The sequence below is a fragment of the Danio aesculapii genome, chromosome 15 (assembly GCF_903798145.1).
Source record: "Danio aesculapii chromosome 15, fDanAes4.1, whole genome shotgun sequence".
NCBI classification, from domain to species: Eukaryota; Metazoa; Chordata; class Actinopteri; order Cypriniformes; family Danionidae; genus Danio; species Danio aesculapii.
This window is the reverse complement of record NC_079449.1, coordinates 28,018,798-28,036,215: the sequence shown is the minus strand read 5'-3', so window position 1 is coordinate 28,036,215 and position 17,418 is coordinate 28,018,798. Positions and strand designations below refer to the sequence as shown.

Genomic DNA, 17,418 nt, shown 5'->3' with positions numbered 1-17,418 from the left:
TTTCCTAACGTATATGTAAGATTTTTTATTTACGTTTTGTTTTTTTAGGACAACAGTATCTCCAGCAGAGATGCCATTTTAAATTGTAAAGAAATCGGTGTTTTTGAAACTAATGACGACAGCAGAAGTCAATGATTCATTTGAATTATTTAGCCTGACATGTTTACTGCTCCAAAACATTTTAAATGTTTGCCAAAATAAAATATATTGTGTTTTGTTTTTTACCTGACATTTAAAAAGAATATATTTTAGCACAATAATCACAATACAGTGAAACCGTGATATTTTTATCAAAGGTTATCATGCCATCAGAATCTTATACCGGCCCATGCCTACAGTGGACACTCTTTACATACAGACAGTTGTGTCCAAACAGCTTACAAAAAAGTTAATTTTCATCATAGGTGCCCTTTAACATGTTTGAAATGGAAGATCTGTTTAAAAAAACCCTTTTTTTCCATTTCTGTTTTTTTGTTTTGTTTTTACATGTTTTATACTCGTATAAATCAGACTTTAACAACAGTGGTGTTAAAATATAATTCAAATGAATAGCAAACATATAAAACAAACAAACAAAAAACATTCACTGATGTGGTTCAACCCTAAGAACAACGTGTAACACTCAGCTTCTTGCATGGAGAGTTCTGACATCTACCAAAGCTGCTCCAGTCTACTCATCCCAGCTATACATACAAATTGGGGTTAAACGTGACCTCTCACACCTCTGACCGTTTGTGCGACACCGAACTGAACCATATTTACACCTATGCATTTGTGGAGGGGTGCGAAGACTTAACACCAGGCCATTGCCCTTGTTGCTCATGCTAATGCTCGCACACACACACAGCGGGCCAACTGTCTCAGCGGTGGTCCTCCAGAGCAGATGGACGGGGACGCTGCACTCTCTCTATCACTCAGGTCATCAGCTTCCCCCTCAGGGACTCCAAAAAAAGGGAGAGAGAGATGGAGGGGCCCCAGAAAGGAAAGCCCTGTTGACGGCGGCACACGCGCCGTAGCATCTACAATAAATGACCCGCATCTGCCTTCCCCGTAACCCCAGTGGGAGTTTCACTGTAGTTCTTATTGACTGTATGAGCGTGCATGTATGAATAATGAGATTTTTATGGATTACGGCAATATGCGTCCTCCAAATCCTATTCAGAGTGATTATTAGTTGGTTTATGTAGCTTCAGTGTGTGTGTGTGTGTGTGTGAGAGAGAGACGCAGCTGGGCATACGAGTATCACGTTGCGAGTCAAACAGTGTGTTCAATTCCCCAGGTGAAGCGTTGGAGCACGAGCCTGATGAAGTGTGCCGCTAACTGTACACACGCGCCACGCTACACACCTGCCAATCAAAGCTGGACACGCCTCCCTATCTGTGCTCCAATGGGGGAGGAGCAGCAGCTACTGGTGGCAGATCTGGAGGGGAAACATTGAACATTGTTCCCCATTTTTAATAGACCAAAGTTCTGAAATCTGAAATCATTACAGATTATATTTAATGATCAATTTAATTTAATCATTCAATGACATTTTTAACAATTATTTCACAAAATGTTTTCATTGAAATAACTAAACTTACAACTTGATTACTGCGAAGCCCTATAAAAAAGGATTTTAATTTTATTTTTATACATATTTTATGTATTTTTTTACCTAATTTTTATATTTTACTATGGATTTTTTTAAACTGTTAAATTAAATTCTAGTAAACAAATACTAACACAATTTCTCCATCTTTTTTCTTGCAAGTATCTTAACCTTAATTTGAGTGTCTCATGAAATCAGTCTAATTTTGGTAAAATGTCGTCAGAGGAGGAGGGGTTTGGTTGAAAAAACCCCATCCAATATTTTGAATTTGGACTGCAATATCTAGTTCCACCACTAGGTGTCAATTCTACATATTGCATCTTTTCTAGGAAGTTTTCACTATTCATTAGACAGGACAGTGAAGACTATAGACCAATTGGATGGATAAAAACAAAAGCAATGGTCCCAGCGTATTTCCTGTTTTACATTTTTTATTTCTAGAGCTTCCGAGAATCCAAAAATATTGATAAATAATGTTATGATAGCTCTTTTAACATGAAGTTACGACTGAGTTGCTTTTTCTTACAGTTATGAAATAGTTTGATAAGAAGCATGAAATGTTCATTGGCCAATGACATCACTATATTGGAATACTCTATAGACAGGAAATTGTGTGGAACAAAGCAAAAGAAAGGATAGACAAAGGACCTCGAGTCAGGAATCATACTCGGGTCGCCGTGAGCTAGGGCTGTGCGATTTGAGGAAAATATCTAATGTTTTTTGACAGATATTGCCATTTCGATTTGATTTGCAATTTAATTCTGTAGTCAAGCTTCAGCTCAATAATCTGTATTGTAGCTTCTTACTGCTAAAATGCATTATGCGTTTAAAAAAAGGAACTGAAAAGATACCAACCTAAATTTATTAAAATGTATTTTTTAAATATTACGAAATGAAACGCTCATTTTTCTCTATAGCAAACAGTAAACACAAATAAAATAACCTTACCTTTCTGTAAACAAGTTGAACTCAAATTAGGGAGATAGTGTAGCTTATTATAAAAAATAATCATTATAAAAATACAGAACACTCAGCAAATTAACATGGCTGAAACAACTCTGAAATTGTACTTTGCTGTTGCTTGCTACTAGATTGAGTGTCACTGGCAATACTTTAGTTGACTTTTTTTAGGAAGACACTCGTCACTCAATTGTGCTCACTCAGTTGCTGGTAAGACTATTACACACTGACGGCAGTCACGCATTTGCTAAGGACAGAGGAAATTAAATAATACAAATATATTTCATATCGCAGCCCCTTACGATTAGGTAATTGCAACGTTTCAAACTGCAATTGCAATTCGATTTCGATTAATCACCATTGTCCTATATGTTGGTCGGCACTCTTAACCACTAAGTTATTGGCACATAATGCACCTTTAATACAATTATTACAACAATTAATACAATGATTACAACATTTTTGAAATCAAAAAGGATATTAATTGAAATGAAGTTATGAAACAAACAAATTTTACCTAAAATAATTTAAAAGATTTTTGGTTTTAAGCTACTATGAAAATCCTTCTTTTCTACTTCCAGATAGTTTATTAATACTTATTATCATCATAGTTATTACTTTTTCTGCATTTCATTTAATGGTTTAACTAAATAAAAAAACACACATCATCTAGTCAATGGAATTTATAAATCAGAAGACACTGCGCCATTCACATGAATAGAAAAATGCAGTAGACGCAGACTCTAAAACTCCAAATTCAGTAACATTCTGCTTAATCCTGTAAATTCCAGCTATGTGTAAATACCAGGGAACTCAATCACTAAACACAATGACTCAAGTTCATGCTGGCCTATAATGCATCAGTGTCAATCTTGTCAATCACCAGTTTTATTTACACTTCACATTCTTTTAATGGCATTTATCATTTTTCATGCGTCATCTGCAGTTTTTAAAAGTTTTTCTGTACTTCGTTCATGGGAAGGCGGCTTTCTCCTCCCCCAGCAGATTCTGAGGGCCAGATGGGAGGTGAGGGAGGGTGAAGTGGAGTGAAATAGACGTGAGTTAGCAGAAGGTGGATGGAAAGAGAGAGAACGAGAGAGCGGATGGGGGTCTGCTGGACAAGGCCAGACAGGCAGTGGTGAAATGTGACCGCAGTGAAAAGCTACACACACACACACTTCACTGCAAGCACTAAAGCAGCAACTGTGCAGTGGGACTAATTGGTTCTATTCAGTATATTAACAGTAAGTTTACCTTCCATGTAATTTAAAAGTTTATTTAAAACAATAGTACAAACAAAAATGCAAATCAACTAATTGGTTTTACTTTGTTTTTGTTGTTTAAAACAAAAGAAGATATTTTGAAGAATGTTGAAAAGTGGTAACCATTGACATGCATAGTAGTAAAACAAAATATATGGAAGTCAATAGATACTAGTTTCCAACATTCTTCAAAATAGTTTCTTTTGTATTTAACAAAAAAAGAGACTCAGATAGGGTTGGTACAAGTAAAGGGCGAGTAAATGATGACAAAAAATAAAAATAAAACAAGCAAACATCTTTTGATCTTATAATTAGCTGAATTAAAATGATGAGAAGGTTTCAGCTAAATGAAAAACCAAAATTAAAGCAACAACTTGAATGTTGGATGATGATTATACCAAACATTGTAAAGTTTTTCCATTACGAGTCTAAAACGTTAAAACCACTATAAATGCAGTAATAAGCACACCAGCGGTCGGCAACGTAATTGTTGTGGTTTGTTTAAACTAAGACTTGAAAACGAGTTTTAAAGTGCAAGATTATTGAAGCTTGTATTTCGGCTCCAAAAAACACACATTAATGAACAGCCAAAGCACTTAAAAGATTATGGGCTTAGTTGAAACTATAAAACTGAGTGGTATAAATGTCCCCCTGTACACCATTGTACATATGTTTGAATATTAATGTTTCAAAGAAAGGCAGCACGGAGGCACAGTGGGTAGCGCTGTCGCCTCACAGCAAGAAGGACGCTGGTTTGAGCCTTGACTGGGTTAGTTGGCATTTCTCTGTGGAGCTTGCATGTTCTCCCCATGTTCGCGTGGGTTTCCTCCAGGTGCTCCGGTTTCCCCCCACAGTCCAAAGACATGCGGTACAGGTGAATTGGGTAAGCTAAACTGGCCATATTGTATGTGTGTGAATGGGAGTATGGGTGTTTCCCAGTAACGGGTTGCAGCTGGAAGGGCATCCACTGCATAAAACATGTGCTGGATAAGTTGGAGGTTCATTCCGCTGTGGCGACCCCGGATTAATAAAGGGACTAAGCCGAAAAGTAAATTAATAAAAATGAATGAATGTTTCAAAGAAGTCTCCTCTGATTACCAAGGCCAAAAATAATTAATAGAAAAAGTTTTAAATAACATTTCTATTTGAATATAAAATGTCATATATAAAATAAACTGCAGAATTTTCAGCATCCGTACGCCAGTTTGAGTCACATTGTCCTTCCGAAGTCATACCAATATACTGATTTGCAACTCAATATTTTATAATCTTTTAAAAGTGATTAATGCAAATTGTAAACAGCTTTAATATTTTTGTGGAAGCTCTTTTTTATTTGTTCAAAACTCTTCATATATATAAAAATATTCACACACTCATATTCATTATCAAAATGATCAACTTCCTCCCCAACATAAAATTCTATAATGAATAAATAAGTATAATTTAATCACCAGGGGGGCACGAGTGCAAAGCCCATTGTAAATGGTGAAGGAATCTACGGACTCGCGTTTGTCACTTCAGGTCAAAATAACAACACCAATTGCTGTATAGCAGCAGTGAGGAGACTAAATAAAAAATTATGCAAGGATGTCGCCAGAGTGGCTTTTTGGTTTCTTTTCTTGTGCATCCCAGCCACTTGCAAACTTTGGAATAATTTGCCTCCCTACGTTAGGCAGGCTGCAACCCTTTCTGTTTTTAAATCAAGTCTTAAAACCCATTTTTACTCTTTGGCTTTTAATACCATATGAGAGTCATGTGTCTGTTGAATTTGTCCTTTGTTTTAAATGGTGTATGTGTGTACAGCACTTTGGTAAGCACTTGTTGTTTTTAAAAAGCGCTTTATAAATAAACTTTGACTTGACTTGCACCCCATCTGAAAGAGTTTTTTAGCATAGGGGTAATGTAGTCATTCAACTTTAAAATTTGTAATGTTCAATATGTATTTGAATAATGACGAGTGGTTCCTTTAATTGAAAGCTCAGATCTGATCATCATAATTTCTTTTGTTTACAGAGTTTGAGGTTTACTATATCATGACTATTCACACATGAACTGAACTTAAACACTGAAAACTGAACTACACTGTTCCAATATACTATGACCTTTTATGTGAAGCTGCTTAGACACAATCTACATTGTAAAAGCTCTATACAAATAAAGGTGAATTGAAAAAAATAATAATTAAAGTTTGCTTTGATTGTTCAGTATTTTTGCACACCATTTACTTTACCATTGCACACACTTAGTAACATTTTATTTATCAAGTTTAAGTGTCTCTTTAACACTTACTGTATGTTTATTTTATTATAAAGAGATCAGAAATTTTGTTTCAATATTTTAGTTTTTGACTATTTAAACTATTTGCCTTATTAATGTTGGTAAATTAAAATAAAGTGGTTAAATAAAAAATAAAAAAAATTGAATATTCCTAAATGTATTGTAAAAAAATATTCAATAATTATGGATATCGAATGATATGAAATATGATATCGTGATCATTTTCTTTTGCAATATCGTCCAGCCCTAATAGAATCCCCAACGGAACATAACGCTGAATCGGATTTTACCTTAGAACTAATTTTGATCTTTAAGCGTTCGGCACCATTCATAAGCCTAATGAGGACTGAGCTTAGGTAACGACGGACACAACCTAACGAAGGAAAAAGAAGGGGGCCGAAGGTTAATGAGGCCCGAGATGAGGAGGAGAGAAGGAGGGGAAGAAACTGCTATTGTCTTGGCGTGCAGAGAAAAGAAAGAAAAAAAGAATAAGAACGTAGCAGTGGGGAAATCAATGGGTGAACAGAAGGACGGCATGCAGCACAGACACGGGGGGCATCGCGCCATAATGTTGCCCGGGTCACTGAGGAGCGAGGGGCCCACGGGGCGGAGATCCTGAGCAATAAGATCACACTATACTGTATTACAGACACATGGAGGAGCTTTGCTAAATGAGGAAGTTAGCAATCGCTCATCACTCCATCAGAATAGCAGCCTAGTAGCAAACACATTCTGAAACTTCGAGCCACTAATACAGAATTTATGGTCAGATTAGCAGCATCTGTCTGACTGCAACAAAGTTCTTCGACATGTGGCTTATCTCAGATGCTTTTGATGAGAACTAAAGGATTCTTGGCCATGTAGGAAATACCAGAGCGATGATTTTTTTATGGTAAGTGGTGGACACTGTTTACAAGAACAGAGAAGTGTTGTAAATACTGAGAGTGTGTTTGTACACGTCACCAACGAATGCGATACTGAGGAGCAGATGTATAGGAAATCAGATTGTGGGGTTTACCTTAACATGGTGGCCGTCCATGTAACGTGTGGCATCCCTGAAGAGCCGGTACATCACGAATCCTTGAGGGTCTATACTGTCGATCAAGGGGTATGCCGTCTGCCCATACACAAAAAAAACACAATATTGCTTTCAGGAATCATGTATGCACATTATAAAACTACATTACAATACATTGAAAGAAAAACCCTTAAAGGAATAATTCTGCCAAATATCAATATTTCTTTTTTTTCTCTCCAAAGCCATCCAAGATGTATTTAAAACATCTGTCTGATGTCTTTCTCAAGGCAAAGAGAAATTAAGGTTTTGAAGCAAACCATTAAGAGGAGATGGAGCTTGATGTAGAACATTTCTGATAGTTCAAAATCAATTTTTAAGCGACTTAAAAGTATTCCACATCTTGTTTTGCTATGCCATGTTACACATTGTGCTATGCTTACACCTTGCTTGAACCCTTTCACACAAATTTTAAATACTCGAACTGACCCAGCTACATACGTTACTAAATATTGACGAATGTTCCAATGGGCTATATGCACAGCTAGTGCTTTTTAGCAAAGGATAACTTCCGGTGAAAGGTTAATGTGACTATTTTCAATTTTACAAGGTTGCTTTTACAGCATCCATGTTGTAATGTAATTAAAATACAATGAGTTAAATATACTTAAGCGTTTGTTTAGTTGTTAAAGCGTAAAACGAGATGAAAGACGGTGTAACCGCTAGTGCCGTAAGGAGCAGCAGGCTAGTGCAGAAACTCCATTAAAAATACTGGGGTAAAATAAGCTGTCATATTTTAAAGACATGGTGGGGGGAAAATGGAATTGATTGCAGTGCTTTTTGTTCAATCTGATACCCACTTCATATCGTATATCTATCAGGTAGTGACGATTACTGATTTAAAAAGAAAATCAGATCTTAAACGTGGCCATTTTGTAATGGCATATACCCCATTATGCTGTGAAGTAAATGATATTCTGATCCTCATGTGTAAGAATATGTATTACGTCATATAAACAGCTTAATGATGAATATGGAGTGGTGGGCGGGGTCAGGTTAGTCTGCGCTGCAGTGGAGAGATTAGAGCTGCTGGATTTACAACATGTTAATTCATCAACTTCTGACAAAATACATAAGGGGCTATTATTGTCATTTGGCCTCATTTATACGAGCCTCAAGGACTGTAAAACATATTTTTACATTTTTTAAGAAACTTGTAACATAACCTGAGAAGGAAATGAACAAGTAAATGTACTAGTAACTTAAACAATGTAAGTGACATATCTGACATGTATTATACAAATCATAAAGGTTACATTTTGCTAGTACCTGTGTGCATTTAAATGTCTAAAACATCAAATAAACTGTTAAAATTTTTGTTTGATCACTGTGATTTAGGGAAACCTACGCAGTCATCTTGCTCTGCCACAGCACCAAGATTTGAATTTAGCAGCTAAATGGTGCACAGAATGTCTAATCACACTGGACCAGTCTACACTGATTACCCTGTTGTTATCGTATGCATCAAGAGCGTTAATATAGGTTTTAGTTCTGTGGAATACAATTAGATGTGGGGGACACATTCCCATTTATACCGTATGCTTTAATCCCTTTTACAGATTTCTTTGAGAGTGTAAGGAGACAGATGAAAATGGCATGTAGAGCAGCAGCTTTTGTTTCTACTCTGAGAGCTGTAAACCTATGCACTACTCCTGACCCGAACACAAATCCACAATTTGCCATTTCATTTATTTTTTTTGTCCTCAAAGCAACCTTTCGATTTCAGATGGTGAAATATAAATAACATATGGTTGCGAGGGGGAATTTTAATATTGCAAAATAATTGCAAAAAGCTGGTCTGTTAATATGTACTGCAATCATACGAGTCTAACGTAATAATTCAGTGACATAATAATGAATATTGGTATTCTGGTGTTATCTTTGCCTATTATACTTGAAATGACAAGGAACAAGTTCAAATGTGGCATTTTAAATCAACAATGTGTTTTTAATTTGTATTTTATTTTACAATATGTCTGAGTAATTGTTAATTTAAAAAGGAACTCTTCTTTATTTGGCTTAAAGCACTGTATTGTGAGTTCAGTACGGTGATGCGCGTCAAATTGTCACTCTAGTGACAACCCTATGGTCCCACTTAGTTAGACAGACAAAAATACATCTTAATACCAGGAGTAAACAGTGCTCAATTCCTTGATCCTCCTGTAATGTGCTGGTTCTGGCTGCTTAAATCACATGACCTCCCTAACATGCATACATCATGTGAAAAGTTGTAAATGAATCACTTGTGAATAGGCACTTGTAAACACTTGACCAAGGAGAGCATCTGTATATACAAAAAGTATACATGTATATCAGGAGTCCGGTTTACTTGCATTAGACAAGAGGAAAATGCATTTAATTTCAGCTGAAGATACAAAGTCATTTAGATTGATTGGACTGTGGGTGTATATATTGTCACCAATATTTTTTGAGTAAGCTACTTTAAATTACTTTAACATATATCTTTTATCATCTAGGGAGACCAAAACACATATAAAATCCTACTAATATCATGTTTTTTCTCCTATCACAAATTCTCAAAACTGTCTGTAACATTTGTAAAGCATCAGGGTGGCGGATTGGCCTTTTTTCCACAATGGCAAACAGCTGAACTGACTTTTGCATACATTAGAATAAAACAAAACAGCAACAGCAAAAGGCTGTTCAATCAAAACAAGGCTAATTTGCATGACTTTAGAAGTGTGCCACACCAGCAAGTCAACAACAGACACACACAAACACCAACAGACTGCAGCTTTGCATAAGGATCTGTCTAATGGCCCTATTAACGAAATGTTATACATCTGCACAAGACGGTGGGTTTGTAGAATCAACAAATATCAAGGTGTGCTGCTGTACCCAAAATAGCATCTATTTTATCCCAATATGCTAAGCAGGGTTCAAGAAATTCTTCCTTTCAACTGCAATTGAAACAATGCATGCGAAAACAAATAAGCCAATTGAAATGGCATTATTGTGGTAAACAGACAGTCCCGATGTCCTTTGAGACTCACCATGCCCGTCTCTGATGTGAAGATGACTATCTCATAAAGTGGCGCCAGTTGCTGAAACAAGTAGTCGATGCCAGGCCTCTTCTTAAAACGCCAACCTGTGGCCAACTAGAAGAAACAGAGAAGATCCAGAACAACAATTAGTGTAACATTTTTAATACATTTTAAAAAATTGTAATACATTTCTCATCGTTAACTGAACAATTTTTTATCTAGATGGTTTATATCTAAATGGTTGGAATAGATTTAATGTTTAAGTTTTCTCTTTTTTATAACAAAGTAATCTTTTATTTGGCAAGGAAGCATAAAACCAATCAAAAAGTTATAGTAAATATTAAACACAACTTTATTATTACAGAAAATCTCCATTTGAAACATGACACTGAAGACTAGAGTAACTAGTCTAGTAAAATAAATTCAACCTCACGTTGTATAAATCATATTGACACACTGCCTCTGAAACTTTTGTCCGTCATAAGAAAATTCGAACCTTTTCCAATTTCCTCATCCCAAAAATTGCTTTGAGAGATGTTTTGACAGTTCACAACCACCGTACAGGTGAAAAGCTAAATGCAGAATGCCGTCGTTTGAGCTACGGATCACTTTATGATGAACACAGTGCAAGAAATAAAGACAGAATGTAACGGAAAGTTGAGAACCCCTATATGCTGGATTCAGTGTTTGTGTCCATACATTTGACGTACTGCCTATAGACATTATAATAGAAAGCATTGTCCATTTTCGGTCTGTTGCTTCGACACGTCAACGCGGCCACCATCTATTATAATGTCTGTGGGTACTGCCAGTCTCCGTTCAGGATTTGTTAACGAATGTGAATGTGTGAAGTATCACAATCAATATTTAAAAATTTCGGGATAATCCAGCGTAGCTCTGATAATGAGCTGAACTCACATTTGTCTCTATAAAGTATTGGACGAACACAATATGCAGCCTATTCCTCTTTCTTTTTCTACTTTGAAGAAAAGGAGAACAAAGCACCACAGCTTGAACTGACTCCAAAATGTTTTGCATTTTTTCATAATGGATTAATTAATACACATCGGATTAATACACAGTGTGCAAGGTTTGTTTGTGAGATGAATTTTTCACATTTACGAAAAAGCATGTGAAAATTTCAGCCTTCAGTGTGAAAAGACCTTAGGGATGCTAAAAAGTCTGCTATACCATCACAGGAATAAATAACATTTAAACATTAAAATAGAAATAAACATCATTTAAACAGTAAAATCAAAAACAGGAGCTTAAAATTGCAAGCCAATTCCACTATATAACCATTTTTACTGTACTATTGATTAAAAGCAGCTTTGGCGACTCTTTTCAACCCCAAACAACTGAACTGCAATGTTTTTTTTCTTTCTTTGTAACTACATTCATTTTCTTGCTAAGTTAGAAGAAAGGATATAATATGTAACAGACTTCCGCTGTTAGTCTACTAAAGTCGTCCTTTTTATACCACCTATGACGTATTTTGCTCATAGGTGATGTTTCCAATTTCCAGAGCTTTAATCTTGAACATCTTTAGGAGTGCCATCTGGAATGCATTTAGAGCAAAATACACTGTTAAAAGATCTTTCACAGTCATTTACTGGAACATAAAAATGTTATTTCAGTCATCAGTCTGCAGAAAGCATGCAAAAGCAGAATGAAGTGATTTTCATTTGATAGCATTAAATGTATGTCTTTAGATACCCAAGTCATGTTAATCCATCATACTTAACCTAACACTTCCGTATTATGAAATAGGAATCTTACTTTAGCAACGTTCAGAGTAACAGATACTTTACAGCACTGAAAAACTACACCGGAGAATATATGCAAGGCAAAACAAAACAAGTAAGAGTACAGTCGCAGCAAGAGGTTTAACAGAAATCAGTGTGGCGTGCAGGACGGTAACAGTCTGCTGAGGTGTGTCAGGTTACGAGGTGGCTGTGCTCCACCTGTCACCTGTGTGTGGCCCATCCCTCACAGCTGGCCAGGTACAGGGGGAACAAGAGGGGAGGAGGGTGCAGGTAAGGGAGGCAACAGGTGGTTGGCCAAAAACAGCACTCCAGATGGCTTCATATGATTAGCAGAATAGGAATTGATAAGGATAGCTGGTAATAAACTGATAAGTGGCCGAGGGTTGTTTATACAGGTTTCATCAAGTCAAAATTAGGACTTTAAGACATTTTTGAAGACCATTATGAATAAAATGTCTGACTTTCACAAGGCTAAACACGAAGCATTTTAAAAATATATTAAATAATATTAAAAACAAATGTTATTGTAAGGAAGATAATTATACCACATTGGTAAATAGAGTTAATAAATAAACTTTTGTTTAAACTTTTATTGAGATGGACTGTTGGTGATTGGATGGCTGTTAGCCCGATTGAGTAGCTTTACATGGACATAGGACAATAAGGACCTGTTATAAATGATTTAAGACCTACAACACAATATTTCAGAGAATCTAAGACTTTTTGAGGGCCTAAAATTTTGTTTTTGAAATTTAAGACATTTCAAGACTTTGCGAATGCTCTGTTATATAAAAAAGACAACTTTATTGCAGGTGGGATATGGTGAAAATACACACATTATACAAGTGTGCATATTCAAAATATGCTACAGCGGGTGCAGTCGTGTTTCGATTGGAACAGAATGAGCTTTGAAAAAAAGAAAGACAACTTGCTGCATTACAGCATTTGTGTGTGGTTCAGATATAACTAATAATTGTAACTGTGGCTCTCTGTTTTATAGTGTCATTGTGTAATCGTGTTGCTGTTTGTCATTTTTGCCTTGTTTATTCTGATATCTGACCCAGGAAATCCTTCTTTGAAGCAAAATAATGAGCGGGTGGGGGCAACCAGCTCATTTTCAATAGGCACCGGCACCAAAACAGCTGCGGTACCCTCTGACCTAAAAATTGACATTATCAACAGGGTATTAAAAAAACATCTATTTTTATATTTTGAAAATTGTATTGTAACTGTGTAATTATGAGATAATTTGAAATATAATATGACATAGGTCATTTTCTTTTGCTCTAGGGTGCAAATGGTTTCCCATAGCATTTGTTATATCATGTTAGTCAAATGTATATCTCACAATGAATGTACATTCAAAATGAACTGACAAAAACAACATATGACTTGAAAAATCAAGTGTATATTTACATATGAATATATAAATATTTATAAGGAATATTTACATTTTTTATTATTATTAAGTTGAATTAACTTAAATTAATCATTGATAAAAGTTATGTGATACAAAATTATATTTAATAAATTTAATAAAATTTGATAAATCTTTTACATTTTTAAATGCAATTCATTCCTGTGATGGCAAAGCGGACTTGAGTGTCACATGACGATCCTTCTAGTATCCCGATTTGCTGCTTAAGAAACATTTAATAATATTAAACAACGTCATATTGCTCTGAATCTTCAAATGCAGCTTTTCTTGTGAATATTTGAATTGAGCCGTGACACATACCGACCACTCTGGATGGAGGAGGACATCGGTGAGCTCCAGCACCAGAGTATATGGAGGCTGGTAATAAGGCTCTCGTAGAGGGTCTGGAAGAAGCTTTGGGCTTGTGGGCTCGATGATCATCTAGAAAAACAAAAAACCTTTTCAACTTCAATTCTTTATCCTGAAGTCATCATGAAAATTGGGAATATTCTTCAATCCTCCAACCTGTCTGTAATCTTTGAAATATTTGAAAGTTCTTCTAAGCTGCTGGACGACGGGAACATCTACAGGAAAGAGAAATCAGATGAATATATGAAAAAAATATTCACGTTTAATTGATTATATTAATGAAGTAATGTTAAAAAGTATTGTAAATGCTTTGGGGCTTATTATAATAGCCACGTGACAGCAGTTAACAATAATGGCCACTTTAGAACATCCCCACATCACTCAAACTAAAGTGATTAGCCCCATTTTACTCCCTCCAATCACCACATGCCATATGCCAGCTCGAGCGGCAGAAAGGACAGATAAAGTGGCGGCACAGGTTCCACGCACCTCCTGCCTGCTCGCTGTGCATCTGTTAATGCCGTCGTCCTGCCGAGGGGCACGTCAACAACATCAGCACACGAGGACAGAGGCTGATTGGGAGACAAGGGGGAGGGACCATACAAAGTGCTTAAACACCCTCTCCTCCGGCCGCTTTCCCTCCTTTTCTCCTCTGTTTGATTAGTTCGGAGGGGGAGTGTTTGCACTCTTTGAGGGAGCATGTGCCTGTTGGCAGTCTTGAATGGAGGAAGCTATCCCTTGAGACTAATGAGCGAGACGAGATGGACGTCTTATCATCGTACTTAAATTGAAGGGAGACAGTGGTTGTTTCTTTAGGTTGCATTTTTGCAGATTTGGGTTTTTGACTGCCTCTGAAAGTGGTAAAAAGTCGACACACTCAACATTTTTCAGATCCCGTTTACATCTATATTTTGTAAATGTTCACTTTTGATCACAGATCGAGTGTAAACATGGCCTATAATGAAACACAAGGAATACATTATTGTTTTTTTTTTTACATGCCCTAATGTCATTCCATTGATCTTCTAAGAAAGAATTCTTCTAAGAAAGAATAAATAAATTGTGTGGAACTTTTAATCAAATAAGCACAGTAAAAGTTGACAAACCATCAAGTCTTCAGAAGATATTTGATTTGAAAGCTGCGTAAAACAAATATTTATCATGTATGTGTCATGTATGAAATGTAAAGACTTTGAATTAGGGCTGCACAATTTTGGAAAAATTGCAATATTTTGTTTTTCTGCAACATATAGTGCAAATATAATTTCACAAGATGACTTGAATTCAGAATTTTACATCGATTGGGATTATTTCTTTAGGGGAGTGAATCTGCAAAATGTGAAAAAAAATATATATACATACATATATATATACATACATACATATATATATATATACACACACATACATATACACATATACATATACATATATATACATACATATACACACACACACACACACACACACACACACACACACGCACACACACACACACACACACACTCAATAAAATAAAGGACAGATGAAAACAACAGAACAAAGATAAAAAAAAAAATAAACAACACTTTATGGTTTTCTGTGAAGTTTAACAGTATTGGGGTACAGCAACTCACTAATCATATGTAAAATATCACTACAGTCATTGTATAAATAAGTAAACAAATAATCTTTGTGGCAAACTTTATAATTTCGTGTGTCCTATTTATTTAAATTGACTAGAAATTGCTTGACATGCTGCAATGTGACTATTGCATATTGATAAATCTAAGATAAATCTAAGATAAAAATCTAAAACTGTTTTTAAGGTTTACTTTTGATAAAAAATTGTAACATTTCGGACTAAACCCACATTTAAAAATATTTTATTTAAAAAGTCTCTACAGATAAAAAAACACCTTGTCTAATAACGTTAAAAAATAGGGCATTCATTAGATAATGCATTTAATAACATGAACTACATTTGAGCAATAGTTGTACAGCATTTATTAATCATAATTCAACATGTAATAATCCGTTATTAACATCCAAATTCATGTTTGTTAACATTAATGCACCATGAGCTAACATGAACTAACAATGAACAACTTTACTTTCATTAACTAACATCAACAAACAAACAAATACTGTAGAAAATGTATTGTTCATTGTTTGTTCATCTTGCATTAATGCATTAACTATTCATTCATTCATTAATTTTCGGCTTAGTCCCTTTATTAATCCGGGGTCACCACAGTGGAATGAGCCGCCAACTTATCCAGCACATGTTTTACGCAGAGGATGCCCTTCCAGCCACAACCCATCTCTTGGAAACATCCATACACACTCACTCACACTCATACACTACGGACAATTTAGCCTTCCCAATGTCTTTGGACTGTGGGGGAAACCGGAGCACCGGAGCACCCGGAGGACACCCACGCGAACATGCAAACTCCACACAGAAACGCCAACTGACCCAGCCGAGGCTTGAACCAGCAACCTTCTTGCTGTGAGGCGACAGCACTACCTACTGCGCCACTGCGTCGCCTAACATTAACTAATACAACCTTATTGTAAAGTGTTAACAGAATATGTTTAACAGTTGTGTTTCTGTTGCAATATTGACAATTTGGGGGTTTTTCTCCTTTAAGAAAATGTTCATCTGTGAGTTTCAGGTGTCTGATATGAGATCTTCTGAAACAATCTCATCATATCTGGAGTAAAAAAAAAAAAAATTGGGGATTTTGTTCCCATTTCAGGCTGAATTTCAAAAAGTTTATTTTCTGCGCACTGATCCCATTCTGCGTGCCATATTGAAGAAAACGGAGGTCAGTTAATAATGACAGATGTTTTCATTTTACATTGATCGCCAAAAGTTTAAGGTTTATATTTCTGCATTCAAGGTTGCATTTATTTAATTTAAAAAATACAGTAAAATCAGTAATATAATGAAAAATTATTAGTTCAGAAGAACATTTTGTTAAAACAGCACAATGTCATTTAGTCCTGTAATGCCAAACTAATTCAATACTATTCCTCAGATCTTCCTCAGATCTCGATGAATAGAAAGATCAAAAGAACATTATTTTAAATAGAAACATTTTGTTACATTTATAAATGTTTCACCGTCACTTTTAATCAATTGAATGCATCCTTGCTGAAAAGAGAGGGAAAAACTGGCCCCAAAACTTGGAATGGCTTTGTAGGTGAACTATTGTTTTCTGCTTTTCAAGGTTTCTAAAAGGGCGCTTGGAGAAAGTTTATCCTCTCCATCGACCTCAATCATCTGTTTAACTCGGTGCAAACTGGCACACATCTGTCCCGGCATAAGTCCACTTGGCCGAAATCAATACAAAGAGTGAACAGTTGCAAGAACCGTTACCAAAAAGACTGATCCAAGTCGACACCGGAGAAGCGCAGAACAACTGTGTGCGCTTTGAAGAGTCTCTTGTGCTAACCTTGTTTGTCAGTGTAAATGGCGAGGAGTCCATTGTTGCCCATGGCTCTCCGGAGGGATGTCCATTGAGTTTTTAGGCAAGGAGGGAGGGAGAGGAAGATCGATGGCTAGGCCTCTGGACACAACAAAGACTTCCTTTAATCCTGCAGTGGGCTAGCATATGCTTCGCTAGTTTGCCAAAGGCCATTACTCAATTGCCTTTCTTCCATCCCATTCTTTGGGTGCCTCTTGCCTTTTTCCTCCCTGTCAATCGCTGC

General features: G+C 36.0%; 1 protein-coding gene across 1 annotated transcript in view; it reads right to left on the bottom strand.

The window, feature by feature from the left end:
* Nucleotides 1-17,418, bottom strand: part of timm50 (translocase of inner mitochondrial membrane 50 homolog (S. cerevisiae)) — a 50,926-nt gene that overhangs the window by 6,655 nt on the left and 26,853 nt on the right. Inside the window, exons 5-8 of the mRNA XM_056473905.1 lie at nucleotides 13,879-13,937; nucleotides 13,675-13,794; nucleotides 10,180-10,284; nucleotides 7,109-7,207 (exon numbers count right to left, since the gene is read on the bottom strand). Coding sequence (XP_056329880.1) covers nucleotides 7,109-7,207; nucleotides 10,180-10,284; nucleotides 13,675-13,794; nucleotides 13,879-13,937 — 383 coding nt within the window. The remainder of the gene's footprint in view (nucleotides 1-7,108; nucleotides 7,208-10,179; nucleotides 10,285-13,674; nucleotides 13,795-13,878; nucleotides 13,938-17,418) is intronic.